Here is a 15,849-nt window from a genome sequence, read left to right on the forward strand (position 1 = left end):
ATTTGTTTCTTCTTGGCTAGTGGTAAAAGGGATAATAAATACAGAAAAGTTTAAAGAATAAGTCTGATGTATTTTATTCATAAAATAGTGTTGTGTGTGTATATATATATATATATACAAGGGTCCTATAATTTCTCATCTATTAAAGGAATTGTTGGATCAAGTGACCTCAGAATAATTAAGAAGGGGGGGGGGTTGAATTAATTATTAATGAACTTTTACTAATTAAAAATTTATCCTTCTTAATGTTACTAGATTCAATTGGGCTTTTACTATAATGTTAAGAAAGTAAAGAATAGAAATAGAAACTTAACCAAAAGTAAAAGCGATAATTAAAGTGCACAACGAAAATTAAAGAGTGTAGGGAAGAAGAAGACAAACACAAGAATTTATACTGGTTCGGCAACAACCCGTGCCTACATCTAGTCCCCAAGCGACCTGCGGTCTTTAAGATTTCTTTTCAACCTTGTAAAATCCTTTACAAGCAAAGATCCACAAGGGATGTACCCTCCCTTGTTCTCTTTGAACAACCAAGTGGATGTACCCTCCACTTGAACTGATCCACAAGAGATGTATCATCTCTTGTTCTCAGTTACAACAACCCAAGTAGATGTACCCTCTACTTGTACCACAAAGGATGTACCCTCCAATGTGTTAAGACAAAGTTCTTAGGCGGTTAGTCCTTTGAAATCTTTTGTTTAAGGGAAAGAGAAGAATCAAAAGAATTCTCAGACTGTGTCGTTTTGAATTCTTTGAAAAGGGAGAAGGGAGACACAAAAGAATTTAGGCGGTAAGTCCTTCGTTCTTTTGGAAAAGGGAGAAGAGAGACACAAAAAGAATTCAGGCGGTTAGTCCTTGGCGAATTCTTTTTGGCAAAGGGAGAAGAGAATGAAAAGATATAGCACACTTTTGTTTTCTGTGAAAGAACAAGGTTTGCAAACTAGAAAACTCAGAAAGCTTTTGGCAAAAGAAGAAGAAGAAGAAGAAGTTCAAAAAGATGTTTAAAGAGATTCAAAGGTTGTAAAATAATATATGAAAAAGTTATATCAAGTTTTTAAAATGCAAGTCAAGGTCTTGCTTTTATAGACTCTTCGTGTCTGGTCAAGAAAAACCATTGGAAGAGTTATAACCTTGAGAAAAACCTGAAAACCATTGGAAGAGTTCAATATCTTGATTTTTATTCAAAACTTGCCACTAGTAATCGATTACAAAAACCATGTAATCGATTACACAAAGCATTTTATGAAAAGATGTGACTCTTCACAATTGAATTTGAATTTCAATGTTCAGATACACTGGTAATCGATTACCAATGTATTCTAATCGATTACACCATTTAAAAATCAATTGGAACGTTGCAAATTCAATTAAAAGCTTTTGAAATCAAACTTTGCCACTGGTAATCGATTACAGGAAACTGGTAATTGATTACCAGAGAGTAAAAACTCTGGTAACTTAAGAAAATTTTGAGAAAAACTCTTTTGAAAAACAAAACTGTGCTATGTATGTTTTTTGAAAAATCTTTTCAATACTTCCCTTGTGAAGTCTTCTTGATTTCTTCTCTTGAATCTTGAATTCATCTTCTCTTGAATCTTGAAATCAAACTTCTCTTGATTCTTGAATCTTCTTGATTTCTTCTCATGAAACTTGAAATTAATCTTGATCTTGAACTTGTTAACTCAATCTTGAAATCATTCTTTGGCCTTTTTGTCATCATCTTTGTCATCATTAAAACTGCTTGAATCAACTTGATTCATTATCATGATTCATCATCAAGAAGCTTGCTTCTACAAGAATGACAACTGCACAAATCTGCACAAATTACCTCAGCGGTAATGAAGCCTAATTTACAGCTAACATAATATTTGATTGCCTAATACTAATAGAATATTTGACATATCTTAACACCCCCACTCAAGTTGGTGCATGGATATCACACATCTCAACTTGAATAGAGACTCATTAAACACTCTGCTTGACACTCATTTGGTGAGAACATCAGCCAATTGCAATTCAGATCTTACAAAGGGAAAGGAAATTATTCCAACTTCAGGATTTTCTTTGATGAAATGTCTATCAATCTCTACTTGCTTTGTTCTATCATGTTGGACAAGATTAAGAGCAATTGTTATAGCCAATGTATTGTCACAGTACAAACTCATAGTTTCATTGGTTTAAAACCCAAATATGATAGTACATTTTTAACCCACAAAAGTTCACATACACCGAGTGCCATGCCTTTGAATTATGCTTCTGCACTAGATTTTACTACTACGGGTTGTTTTTTACTCCTCCAAGTTACAAGATTCCCTCCTACAAAAGTAAAGTATCCAGAGGTAGATCTTCTATCATCTTTTGAACCTGTCCAATCTGCATCAGTGTACCCTTTTACCTTTAAGTTTCCATGATTTGAGAACACAATTCCTTTTCCATGAGTGGAATTCAAATACCTCAAAATCCTCTCGACAACATCCATATGAAGCTTTCATGGGTCATGCATAAATTAACTAACGACATTCATTGCATAGGTAACATCTGGACGTGTATTGGACAAATAAATTAGTTTTCCTGATAGTAAGTCAAGAGTATATTTTCTTTGACATAGAAAAATACCATGTTTTGATCTAGCTACTTCAATACCCAAAAAATATTTGAGGTTTCCAAGTTGTTTCATCTCAAATTTAGATGCATGGTATTGTTGCAAACTAGAAATCTCATCTTGGTCATTTCCTGTAACAATCATGTCATCTACATATATAATCAAAGCTGTAATTTTTCCTTTACCTCTCTTCAAAAATAAGGTGTGATCAGAGTTACTTGCTCTATAGCCAAAAGCCTTCATAGACTTGGTAAACCTTCCAAACCATGCTCTTGGGATTGTTTTAATCCATATAGAGCATTCTTTAATTTGCAAACCTTCATTCCATTTGGATCTGTCATGCCTGGTGGGGAATCCATATAAATTTCTTTTAAAATTTCTCCATGTAGGAAAGCATTTTTCACATCAAATTATAGAAGAGGCCAATCTTGGTTTGCTGCTACCAACAAAAGTATTCTCACAGTGTTGAGTTTGGCTACGGTGCAAACGTCTCTTGGTAATTTACACCATAAGACTGAGTGTAACCTTTAGCCACAAGTCGTGCTTTATACCTCTCAATAGTTCCATCAGCTTTGTGTTTGATTGTAAGTACTCATTTGCAGCCCACAGTTTTCTTCCTTCTTGGTAAGGACACAAGATCCCAAGTGTTGTTTTTTTTCTAAAGCTGCCATCTCATCAACCATTGCTTCGGTCCATCTAGGATCTGCCAAAGCTTCCTGTATATTACTAGGAATAGAAATTGGAGATAATTGAGATACAAATGATGCATATGACTGGGATAACTTGTGATATGACACATATTTACTAATGGGATATTTAACTTTGACTTGGAGGTCTAGTTCATATTTAGCTGGAGGTTGACCATGATTAGAGCGGGGTGGAAGTTTATATTGGACAATAGTAGACTCAGTGTTTGGTGTGCTGGTGGTCTCACGCAGACAAGGATCAATTTCATGATCGGTTTCATCTAAATTAGTATTATCAAGGGTAGGATCAAGAGAAATAATTTCATGATCAGTTTCATTTACATTAGTATTATCAGAGATAGGATCAGAAGGTACCTCTGAAGAGTCAAGCCGAGCTTGTGGAGAAGATTGAGCCAATTGGTTATGATCAGAAGACACTGTATTATCCAAAAAAGAATTCTCCATCTTTAGGATTGACTTACTTCCTGCAGAATGATCCTCACACGATAATTTATCTTTACAATATAATTTTATATCTGAGATATCAAACATACTAATATCATGATTATGCACTTCACTTTCATTTCCTCCCTGAAGTGTAGAATCAACATAAAGAAAATTAAGCTCATTAAATGTCACATCCATAGAGATATAAAATTTCTTTGATGGTGGATGGTACGCATGATAACCTTTTTGAGTTGATCCATACCCAACAAAAACACATTTAATAGCTTGTTCCTCAAGCTTTGTATGTTGATGTGGGTGTAAGTGAACAAATATAACACATCCAAAAAAAAGAGGTGGTAAATAAACCATGGAAGGAAGGATACAATAATTAGACAACAGATCCAAAGGCCTTCTAAAGTTAAGCACACTAGAAGGGGTTCGATTAATGAAATAAACTGCAAAGCTCACAACCTCACCCCATAAATGAGATGGGACATTACTATCTATCAAAAGTGATCTTGTCACCTCTAATATATGTCTATTTTCCCTCTCAACCACTCCATTTTGTTGTTGTGAATAAGGACATGTGGTTTGATGCAAGATTCCATTAGAGTTCATGAACTTTATTAATTCAGTCTTAAAATATTCCCCTTCATTGTCTGATCTAATGACCTTAATATATGTGTTAAATTGTGTAGCTATCATCTGATGAAAGGAACGAAACACATCACACACATCACTTTTATGTTTAAGCAAATACACCTAGGTTACCCGAGTACAATCATCAACAAAACTAATAAACCATTTTTCCCATTATGCGTAGATTGTGGGGCAGGGCCCCAAACATCTATGTGAATTAATGAAAAAGGAAAATCAGTTTTTTTATTGCTTAAAGGAAACACAACACGATGGATTTTTGCCTTTACACAAGTTTCACAAAGAAAATCAGAAATATTGCATTTATGAAATAGCGATGGAAACAATTTTTTTAGATAACCAAAAGAGGGATGTCCCAATCGTCTATACCATAGCCATATTTCCCTTTTGTTTTTATCTTGTATGTGTTCATTCACAAGACAAGCCAATGCTCCTTTATGGGTTTATTGTGAGACATTTTCCAGATAATACAGTCCTTCACTCTCTCTACCACTGTCAATCTTCTCCTTTGAATGGATGGTCTGAAAAAGACAATGGGTTGGATAAAACGAGGCAACACAGGAATGTGATTTGGTTAATTTGCTAACAGAGAGAAAATTACAGTTTAATGTAGGAACAAATAAAACATTAGGAATCGATAAGGAGGGTGATAGGCATACAATACCTACACTTTCAATAGGTGATGAGACCCCATTAGCATTAATAATAAAAGTTTTGGAACAATCAGGGGAAAAACTAGTAAATTTATGAGGATCACAAGTCATATGATCAGTAGGACTTTAATCAATTATCCACTCACTACCCCTAGTAACAACAAAAAGATTAAGAACAGAGTTAGATATACCTGACTTGGTCAAAAATCCAGCCGCAATAGAAATATGGCTCTTGGAAGTAGCGTCTACCTTGGTATTGGGAGTAGTTTTGCCTTTTGGATGCCAATTCGGATAGCCATGGAGTTTAAAAGATGTCTCCACGACATGATTATCCCCATTGTAGTGGGTACACTTGCGGATTCCTTTCTTAGAATACTTCTTAACAACAAAGGCAGTCCCCATAGTAGACTCACTATCAAGCATAGCCTATTGGCAGTTTGCCTCGGCACAAACAGTTGCATAAACTGATTAAACATTTGGAAGGGGAGTGGTAGAAAGGATATGGCCGCAAACTGCATCCAAATGTGAATCCAGGCCAGCCAAAAAGATATAAACTCGTTGAGAATTAATCATGTTGTTATACTTCTCAACATCTTTAGGGCATTCCTGGTACAATTCGTGATGGTATCATACTCCAACCATAACCTTTGCAATTAACTAAACTATGTAATAACAGAGCTTCCATTTTGTTGAGTTGAGATTACCTCACGATATAATTGATAAGATCTGGACGCATCCTGGTTGACTGAGTATGTTTGCTGCACAGTGTCCCAGATGTCCTTTGCCATAGCTAAGCGAATAAAGAGGGATCTGATTTCCTTCGTCATGGAGTCCAGAAGCCAAGACTTGACTAGGCAGTTTTCATCTTCCCATGCTTCATATTCATCAGATTAATTGTTTTCTGGTGCAACCTTTGTTCCAGAGATGTAAAACGTTCTCTGCCTCTGATCTTATTCTGCGCATTCAATGACCACTCGACATAGTTGGTGCCGTTAAGCCGTTCAAGGGTGAGCGCTTCGTGCATATGGGTAGCAGGGGAAGTCCCAGAATCACGTTTCGCCGATTGATTTTTATCAGAAGGAGCCATAAGAAATATCCAAAGAAATAAAGAAGCATCGATTCCTATATTGGAGAGGGTGTCGGTGTTAGGCTCTGATACCATATAAAAAGGTTTAAAGAATAAGTCTGATGTATTTTATTCATAAAATAGTGTTGTATATATATATATATATATATATATATATATATATATATATATATATATATATATATATATATATATATATATATAAGGGTCCTATAATTTCTCATCTATTAAAGGAATGATAACTGCACAAATGACCTAACTGTAATAAAGCCTAATTTACAGTTAATATAATATTTGATTGCCTAATATTAACTAATAGAATATTTGACATATTTTAACAATAAATACAGTGTTACTAATCATTCCTTTTTCCTTTGTCGACCACACCTGTTTGTTTAAAGTAGGCTTCGAAAAGGATAATAAATTATTTAATGAATGAACAATTTAGTGCTGAATTTTTATCTCTCTTTAATTTTAGTTTCTAGAATTAAGCGAAAACTTAAATAAGTCTCTGAAAATTTTTTACGATTTTATTTAAGTCCCTAAAATTTATCATTTTTGCTAAATTTGGTATCTATGCTTATATTATTATTATCACTAAGTCCTCGTACTAAGGACCAAGATGAGAAACAAAAGAGACTTGGATGAAATCCTAATAAAATTCAGGGATTTGTTTGACTTTTTCTTGATTTCAAGATTAAATTGTTTGAGTGGGTGGCCGTCAAGAAATTGCTATGGTGGACATTGGTGACTATTGCCCAAGATCCGCGGCTATGTTAGGAAGAAAAAAAGGTGAGGCTGGGAAAGGTGTGTCACGTGTCAGATGTAGTAATTTGTTGACTATGAATATGAGGAATGCAAGGATCCAAAGGAGTATGTGGGACTCTTCATTTTCTGTAATTTTTAATACAAGTATATGAAATGATCTCAATTCACCAAGAAAAAAAAAATTGAAATGATTGCAGGAGTTAATTATTGTGATCTCCAATAATTTTCATGCATTATATGTATTTATGTTAATAAAAATTAATATTCTAATAAATTAATATTTATCGATACAAATAATTTGCGTTATTTAACTCTTGGGCGTTGTGCTTTCTTTTTCTCTTCATTATCGGTTGAAACTAGAAAAGGGAAATAGCTTTAAAGTTTAAATCAAAATGCTGATTTTGTCACAGTTTTTTTCTTTGTTTCTTTTCCTGACAACGATTATGTCATAGTTAAAATAGACAATGGAAATAAAAGACGGACATCAAAATTAACGGATAAACATTTCATTTGCAAATATCAGAAAAGTATATTTAAGCTAATCTAAATCTACTGAACTTTATTTGTATTATATGGAGGTGATTTTGGTGTTTAATTGGATCTTGCTTTGTCATTTCTCATCGTACATATATGGTTAAAATAATGGGTGAAAGAGTACTCTAATATTCTTAACCCACATATACAGCGTCTTGAATTCCTTAGAGCTAATCAGTAGAAACCAACAAAATATTAAGAAAAAAAAATGAAAAGTATTTTCCTTTTACCATTTAAAAATTGTTTATCATCAAAAGTAGTGATTGATCAGACTAAAAATATATACAACATAAATATTTTCATTTTAATATGATTTATTTTATATCAAAAATTAGGTTTTGAATACTAAATTACTTAACTAAATAATATAAATTGTTATCGCTTATGCAAACTAGAATCGATAAAAGATGAAAAATATTTCATACTTATTTAAAAAATAGAAAATGAAAATGTATTTCCTAAGAAGGACAACTTTAACCGTAGCTACTTTATGTAACAAACAACTGAATAAGTAACTATAGTGTTAATTATTAGCAATTGTGAGACAAACTCAATAATTTCACATCATAATACGCCGCTCTTCAATTTTTTGGTCCTATGATTAGTTTTAATTAATGATTAATATATTTTTAATTATAATGCTTTTTAGAAGTGTCTGACAAGTTTAGGTTGATCTAAGAAATTTTTTTAGTTATTAAATTAGAGTAAAAAATTAGATGGAATGCTTAAAACATGATATGACATATTATAAAAATTATAAAAAAAATAAATTTTAACAACATATATAATTAATTAAGTAATTAATTTTAATGAAAAATTGAATTTTTTTATAAATATTAAGAAATAGAAAAATGAGCATAAATTTAATTTTTATTTGTGACTAAATGTTAAACAAATGAAAAATACATAAATTAGATAATAAAAAAATTGAAAAACATTAATGTCAAAGAAAAATCAAATAACGTTATCAAATATGCTCTACTAAGTCTGTTTGAAGTTGTTGATGAATTAGTCTTGTATGCCTAACACGTTTTGTTTGCAAGTATTTAGCAAAGTCAGGAGGAGTATCACGAGATACTTCAACATTTTAAATGTCATTTTCTACATGATCATAATCAACATTGACATTATCATTGAACGTATCTCGTTCGTCTTCGACAATCATGTTATGCAATATAATGCATGCCAACATTATATCCTTCATTGTATCTATGTTCCAAGCATATGATGAACCACATATAATTGCGAATCAAGATTTGAGCACACCAAATGCTCATTCTACAACCTTTCTCGTTGCTTCTTAACATTTTGTAAATAATTTTCTTCTGGGACTTAGTGGCATTGGTATGATCTTTACAAATGTGGCCCAATTAGGATAAATACTGTAACACCCCGAAATATTACAAGTTATAAATTGATGTTTAATTGTATTTATTGTATTATTTGACTATATGGTTGACTTGAATGAGTTGAAGTATGCCTTGAATTAGTCATGTGTGAATTTTTTGATGTGGATGTTGAGTTATGTGGAGTTTTGTTGAGCTAAGTTGAAATTATGAGATTTTAGATTTTACCTAAACCTAGTTCAGTAAAATCGCAATCCCAAATTTGTTAATCGTTGGATCGTCTTCAAATTTGTTTTGAAGCTTCCTAAGACATTTCTCCATAGTTTGACCGTTGGGATTTTGAAAATAACAAAATCTGGTCTCTCTCTAAGTGAGCATGGCGCTCTAAGTGCAATTCCAACCCGAGAGGGAATTGCGCTGAGCGAGCAAGAGCGCGCTAAGCAAGCCATAGTGCAATGAAAGTTGCGCTAAGCATGAATTCTCCCGCTAAGCACAAAAAGTGGACTTTGACTTAGCGAGATGAGCTTGCTAAGAGAGATTTGTAGGTTATAAATATGTTTTCAGCGTGAAAAACATGATTTTTCACTTTCCTCTTCTCCAAAACGCCACCCAAACCCTAAAACCTCATTTTCCACCACCCAAGACCACCGGTGACTATCGTAAGCCGACGTTGCTTGCCATTGAACCCCCACACCAAGAGGAACACTTTAATCGGAGCGGAATCCTCAAAATCCTCCTCAAAGATTCGATGGAGAAAATCCCTCAATCCTCCATTTCAAAGTTTCTTTGAGGTAATCTTGACTTCTAAACCTTCTTCTAGTTAGTTTGAGTTCCTCTTAGTGTGTTGGGTACTGTAATAGGGTGTTTTTACACTTCCTTTGAAAAACCCTAGAGAATGAGACATTGCAAAAGTTATCTTTTTATGAAATAGGTGTTGTTTTCGTGACCTTCACTGAACCCTGGTCACATTGGCATGATCAGAATTTCAAAAATGATGTTCCCTTTTTGTAGAACCCGAAACACCCCTTAGCCCTTTATGTTTTGACAGGGGTATTTGACTCCAAATGTTTGTCATTACTTTGTTTCTGAAATCTATATTAAATTTCCTTCAATTTGGTATATAGAGACTTGTGTTTGGACTGACAAGCGTGAACGAGAGAGAGACCTTTGAGTGACGCAAAGAAGAACTGAAGGAGAGCTCACAATAGGTGAGGGGAGTTTATTATAAATTTACTGTTTTGATGCCACGGTTAGGGTTAGGGAACCTAACTATGGGAATATATGTCTGTCCCTATTGCATGCTGATTTTGTTTTTAGAAAACAATGTTTTTGACGAATGGAATGCAATATATTTATTGTTGATGAATAACGTTATTGTCTTATTAGACTTGTGTTGTCTGAAGACCTAGGGAGTGTGAATCCCAAGCATGAAAGATATATGTATATGCAGAATGCGACTTACTGTTGATGTTGCTATTGATGACTTAAATTGATATGTGGTGATGTTGATATTTATGATGATATTGATTTGAGATGACGTTGTTAGTGATGATCAGGTCAACATGAATTGATGTTATTATTGATGATTACGTTGATATGGAATGAGGTTGTTGTTGTTGATAATCTCAATGCGATGAGACGATGTTTATGTTGAGAATGATATTGAAATGAAATGTTGATGATGTTGGAAATGCATTGAGATGATGCATGTTGTGTATGTTCATGGGGGGGTGCATTGACCTTGTCGGATGTCTCTGGTGAAGGAAAATAGAGTTGTTAAAGAGTTTAAGCATCTCCGGGGGGATGTCTTAGGATCTTTAATTCATCCATGGTTAGTGTACTTGATGATGACCATGTTTTATACGTTGGATGTTGTGTATGTTCGTGGGGGGAGGGGTGCATTGATCTTGTTGGATGTCCCTGGTAGGGGAAAATAGAGTGGTTAAAGAGTTTAAACATCTCTGAGGGGATGTTTAGGATCTTTAATTCATCCATGGTCTTTGTACTTGATGGTTCTCACGTTCATACGTCGTATGTTGTGTATGTTCATGGGGGGTACATTGACCTTGTCGGATGTCCCTAGTGGGGGAAAATAGAGTGGTTAAAGAGTTTAAACATCTCTGAGGGGATGTTTAGGATCTTTAATTCATCCATGGTCTTTGTACTTGATGGTTCTCACGTTCATACGTCGTATGTTGTGTATGTTCATGGGGGGTACATTGACCTTGTCGGATGTCCCTAGTGGGGGAAAATAGAGTGGTTAAAGAGTTTAAACATCTCTGAGGGGATGTTTATGATCTTTAATTCATCCATGGTCCTTGCACTTGATGGTGCCCATGTTTCATGGCTTATATGACACGGGAAATAGTATAAACTATGGCAGTATGTACTTATAGTTCCTTGTGAGGAGGACTACTTGTACTAGAGGGAGTGTCACTCGGTTTAGGAACTCCCTTGTGGCCCAGGCTGATCACCGGGGGGGGGGGGGGGGGGGGAGTGACGGTGCTCGACAGGGTGGCCTCGACACTTACTGCATAGTTTCCCTAATTGAGGTGTCGTGTGAACACACTTAGGCTATTTCCTTGGGGATGGTACGTACCACATTGCATATGAGAGTTGAGGTCAGGTGCATGCATCATTCTGAACATAATTGATTGGATCCATGGATGGATGATGAATAATTGTTAGATGTGTGTGTTGATTAACGAATATTGTGTAAGCTTATGATGTTTGTCTATGTTCTCTTACTAATTGTGGTTATTTGGATTTAGCATTGGTTCTTTTTATAATGAACTCACCCTTGCAATTTTGTATCGTGTGGTTGATACATGTGATGATCGCGAACCTTGTTTGTGGGAGCAGAATGACAGCAGTAGGGTGCAGGAAGTGAGATTCTGTTGAGGAGTTGCCGAGCCGACGTGATGACGTTGGGATAATTTTGGGAGAGAGTTGTGTTTTGTTAATCAACTCCTCCATAGTTGGTTCATGATTCCTTTTGTTGAACTAAAGATGTAAAACTCAGATTTTAAATTATATGTATGAACAAATTTACTTTCCATTATGTGTATGACGTGTACTGAGTTATACATTCACCAAACAACACACCATCACTTGAGTGAACATATATATATATATATATATATATATATATATATATATATATGTTCACTCAAGTGATGGTGTGTTGTTTGGTGAATGTATGTCAAGACAAAAATTACTTCTATTTTCATAAGCAAATTAAGGGAGTTTTAAAAAAAAAATAAAAAATTTCTCGAGGTATTTAGAATGGTGATATCGTAGCGACAAGGCGGGTCGTTACAAATACCATTTGCAATATAGTACCCATATATTATATGGAGTTTCATTAATTTTAAATTGTATTAGAGGAGCTCGACCTTGCAAAACATCATCAAACACAAACGATTGATTTAACACATTAATGTTATTTGTTTGAACCTGCAACTCCAAAAAATGCATGCCAAATCCACAAGTCTTGTGAAGTGAAGACTTCAAGTATTATTATGGGTTTGCGATGATCACCTCTACGATATTGGCCCTGTCATACAACTGGACAATTTTTCCACTTCCAATACATACAATCAATAGAACCTAATATACCTAGAAACCCTCGTGCATCTCCAATTTGTAGTAGGCGATTAATATCATTGTTGTTGGGTCTTCTCAAGTACTCTTGTCCAAATATCTCATTGACAGCCCTTACAAATTTTTGTAAGCATTGGTTGCAGTGCATTCGCCAATTCTAATGTACTTATCCACACGATCAACAGGTGATTTGTATGCCAGTATACAAATAGCTGTAGTGCACTCCTGCAATGGTGAGAGACCCATTCTACCAACAACTTCAGATCTCATTCGGAAATACTCATCATGATTACTAAGAGTGTTGACAATTCGAATGAACAATTGTTGCCGTATTCGAAACCTACGTCAGAATTGAGTCTCTCTGTATATTGAATTTTCTGAGTTGTAGTCATTCATCAATAGTAAATGTTCATCTTCACAATTGCGATTAATGACTCTTCTAGGCTTTTTGTTTTAACTGTTGTTGCCTCCTTGCTGTTGCATCGCACGTAAGTAACCCATGATTTGTTCATCATTATCGTCGTCAAGTGTTTCATAAATAATTTGTTTCCAAACTCTGTCGAAGTCATTATTTCGACCTATTGTATTGATTACACAAACAAGTGAAAGAAGAATATTGTTTGAAGGAGATATACAACAATGAATGCAAATTGAACAATTAAATATCAAATTGTATAACGACTAGTTTCATAACATCTAGTTTTGTAACAACTAGTTTCATAACGACTAGTTTCACAAATAAAAAAATTGAACAAATTAAAATATGGTTTAAAAAAAACAAGTCAAACATGATTCCTAAAAATACAAATTAAAAGACAATTATAACAAATTAAAACTACTTAACAAATTAATACTAGATTCGTAGTTTATGCCTAATTGTTTTACAAAAGGCTTGATGGTCTTTGAGTTGAGTTTCAAACATTGTAGATGTGTCCTTCATTAGAATATCGTAATACTCCTTTTCCAATTCTTTCTCCCTTAAGGTTGCTAGTTTGGCGTTGAGAATATTTATTTCCCGCATTCCTTCCTCCACACCAATGAGGTCCACAGGATTGGTAGATGTTCCTACTCTTTTCCCTTTGCTCTTCCTTTTGGTTGCCTTTTGCCCCATTAAACGGAAAATTGGAGACAGTGTGTCAACTTCAACATTTTCGATCGGTGTTTCTGGATTAGATGAAGATGAATATGCCCTAGATGCAGAAATCTTCATCCTTTTAGAGCAATTTTCAGTAAACTGATATAACCATTCCAGTTGATTTTTCAAAAGTCGCCAAGCATGTTCCAAACCAAAATTGGTTCCTTCGTCTTCCTTCCAAATGGCATATGCATTAAGCTTGACATTGTTATCTGTGCAACCACTTTTCTTCAATGATACCGCTTGCTTGTAATAACTCTTGAATTTTTGCATGCTTAGATTAATTTTTTGACATCATGATTTCAATTGATTAATTGCTTTTTCGCGGAGTTCACTTTGAAATTTGTTGTAATTTTCCATGACTCTCAACCAAAACGCTTCTTTTCCTTGACCAACACCAACAATTGGATCGGTTGAGATGATGAGCCATGAACTAATGAGGTGTGTATCTTCTTCAACTATAAAGGCGACTCGAGGCTTCCTTTTGTCGAAGACCCTCCTATTACCTCAATGGCAATCTCGTCTAGCCCAATTTGGATAGAAAATTTTGGAAATTATGAACCAATGTCATCATTTGAAACCATCGTAGGACTATTTGCTGGGATTGAAGAAAATGTTTGCGAACTTTGAGAATTAAAGGTTGAAAGTGTTTGACATAAAATAATTTGGTGGTGGTGGTGGTGGTAAAAAAGGAGGATGATTTTGTGAATTTTGGATCGAAGGAGGCATGTTGTAATTTTGTAAAACATTTATATAACTTTGCCAATCAAATTGATTTGGATCCGTTTGAAAAAAAAACTCGAATTTGGAAAATAGAGGTTGACAAATGAAAAATGAGAATGATAATTGGGTGTGCAAATTGTTACTGTTTGAACCAATTTATTATACTGTACAATTTTTTTTCGACTGTTACACTGTGCATCAATTTTTTTTTACCTTTGCGCTTCCTTCGTCCAATTTTTCAATTGTTACTGTGTACACAGTGATCACTTTCACCTTTCTCCTTCCCCCAACGTGCCACTTTCACCTTTCTCCTTCACTTTTTTTTTCAATTTTTTCTCCTTCCTTTCTTTTTCCTTCTTCTGCCCTCTCCCCCTTCTTCCTTCCGCGGCCCCCCTCCCCCTTTTTCTTCCTTCTCCTCTCCCCCTTCTTCCTCCCTCCCCCTCCTTCTTCTTCATTCCGCCCCTCCGCAGCCTCCAGGTAAGTCCCTTTTTTTTTGTTCTTCCTCTTTTGTTGATTTTTTTTTGTTCTTCCATTTTTTTCTCCATCTCGCGAGTTGCAGTTGGTTAGCTTTTGTTTTTAAGTAATTTTTTGTTTTTTAAGCTTGTGCGAAGATCTACAAGGTTCTTGTACAATAACTCATTTTCCGTCCTAGAGATATGTGCCACACCTTTATTGCAAGATCCATACAAGACCAGATCTTAAGCTCAAGATCTGACACTAAAGTTGCTCTTATAGCCCTTACGTTGAATCCTAATAGAGAATGGATGGTTGTGAAAAGAAAGAATAAAAATAGCGGATCCCAAAACAAGATATCTACCAACAAGATATCTACCCCTTACTGGTAATATAAATCCTTGTTTGGCAGAAACTTTAATTGTCCCTATTCCTAAGACTGATATCCCTATGAATCTCAAAGATTTTTGTCCTATTAGTCTTTGTAATGTCTTCCTTAAGGTTATTTCTAAGGTGGTGGTGCTCATAATTTGTTTACACTTGAATTCCCTTATTGGCCCTTTTTAGAGTAGTTTCTTTCCAGGCAAAGGTACTAGTGAGAATGTTGTGATCACCTAAGAGATTGTTCACAGTATGCATCAGAAAAAAGGTAAATCTAGTTATCTTATGCTTAAAATAGACTTTGAAAAAGCCTATGATATAGTTGATTAAGACTTCCTATGACTCACTTTATTTGATTTTGGATTCCCATAATTATTATTGCTTTGATTATGAACTGCATTACCTCTACTTCTTTATCATTGAGATGGAATAGTGAGGTTCAATAAAATTTTAGCCCCCACAAAGGTCTTAGACAAGGAGACCCCCTTTGTCCTTATCTTTTTGTTTTGTGCATGAAAAAATTATCTTACTTAATTCAAGAGGCAATTGATCAGAAAGACTGGAGGCCTATAAGAATTGCTTAAAATGGGTCCTCCTTCTCTCACTTGTTTTTTGTAGATGACTGATTGCTCTTCTCAACAACACATGTGCTTAAGCTAGACTTATTAGCAGATTATTGAATGCATTTTGCATGGCTTCTGGCCTGAAAGTTAATTTGCAAAAATCTAGATTTTTATCCTCAAGGAATACACCTCTAGAAGGAAAGTGGAAAAAATT

At 34.6% G+C, this 15,849-nt stretch overlaps 1 protein-coding gene across 1 annotated transcript; it reads right to left on the reverse strand.

Moving 5' to 3' along the window:
* Positions 1 to 13,233: 13,233 nt before the first annotated feature.
* Positions 13,234 to 13,788, reverse strand: LOC114406755 (glutathione S-transferase T3-like). Its single transcript, XM_028369557.1, has one exon. It carries the CDS (start codon positions 13,786 to 13,788, stop codon positions 13,234 to 13,236), a length of 555 nt encoding a protein of 184 aa, XP_028225358.1.
* Positions 13,789 to 15,849: the final 2,061 nt, after the last annotated feature.

Source organism: Glycine soja, chromosome 1 (genome assembly GCF_004193775.1).
Source record: "Glycine soja cultivar W05 chromosome 1, ASM419377v2, whole genome shotgun sequence".
In the NCBI taxonomy this organism is placed as follows: Eukaryota; Viridiplantae; Streptophyta; class Magnoliopsida; order Fabales; family Fabaceae; genus Glycine; species Glycine soja.

Excerpts from the sequence above, each read along its gene's own strand:
- LOC114406755 (XM_028369557.1), bottom strand. The coding sequence starts at position 13,788 with ATGCAAAAATTCAAGAGTTATTACAAGCAAGCGGTATCATTGAAGAAA.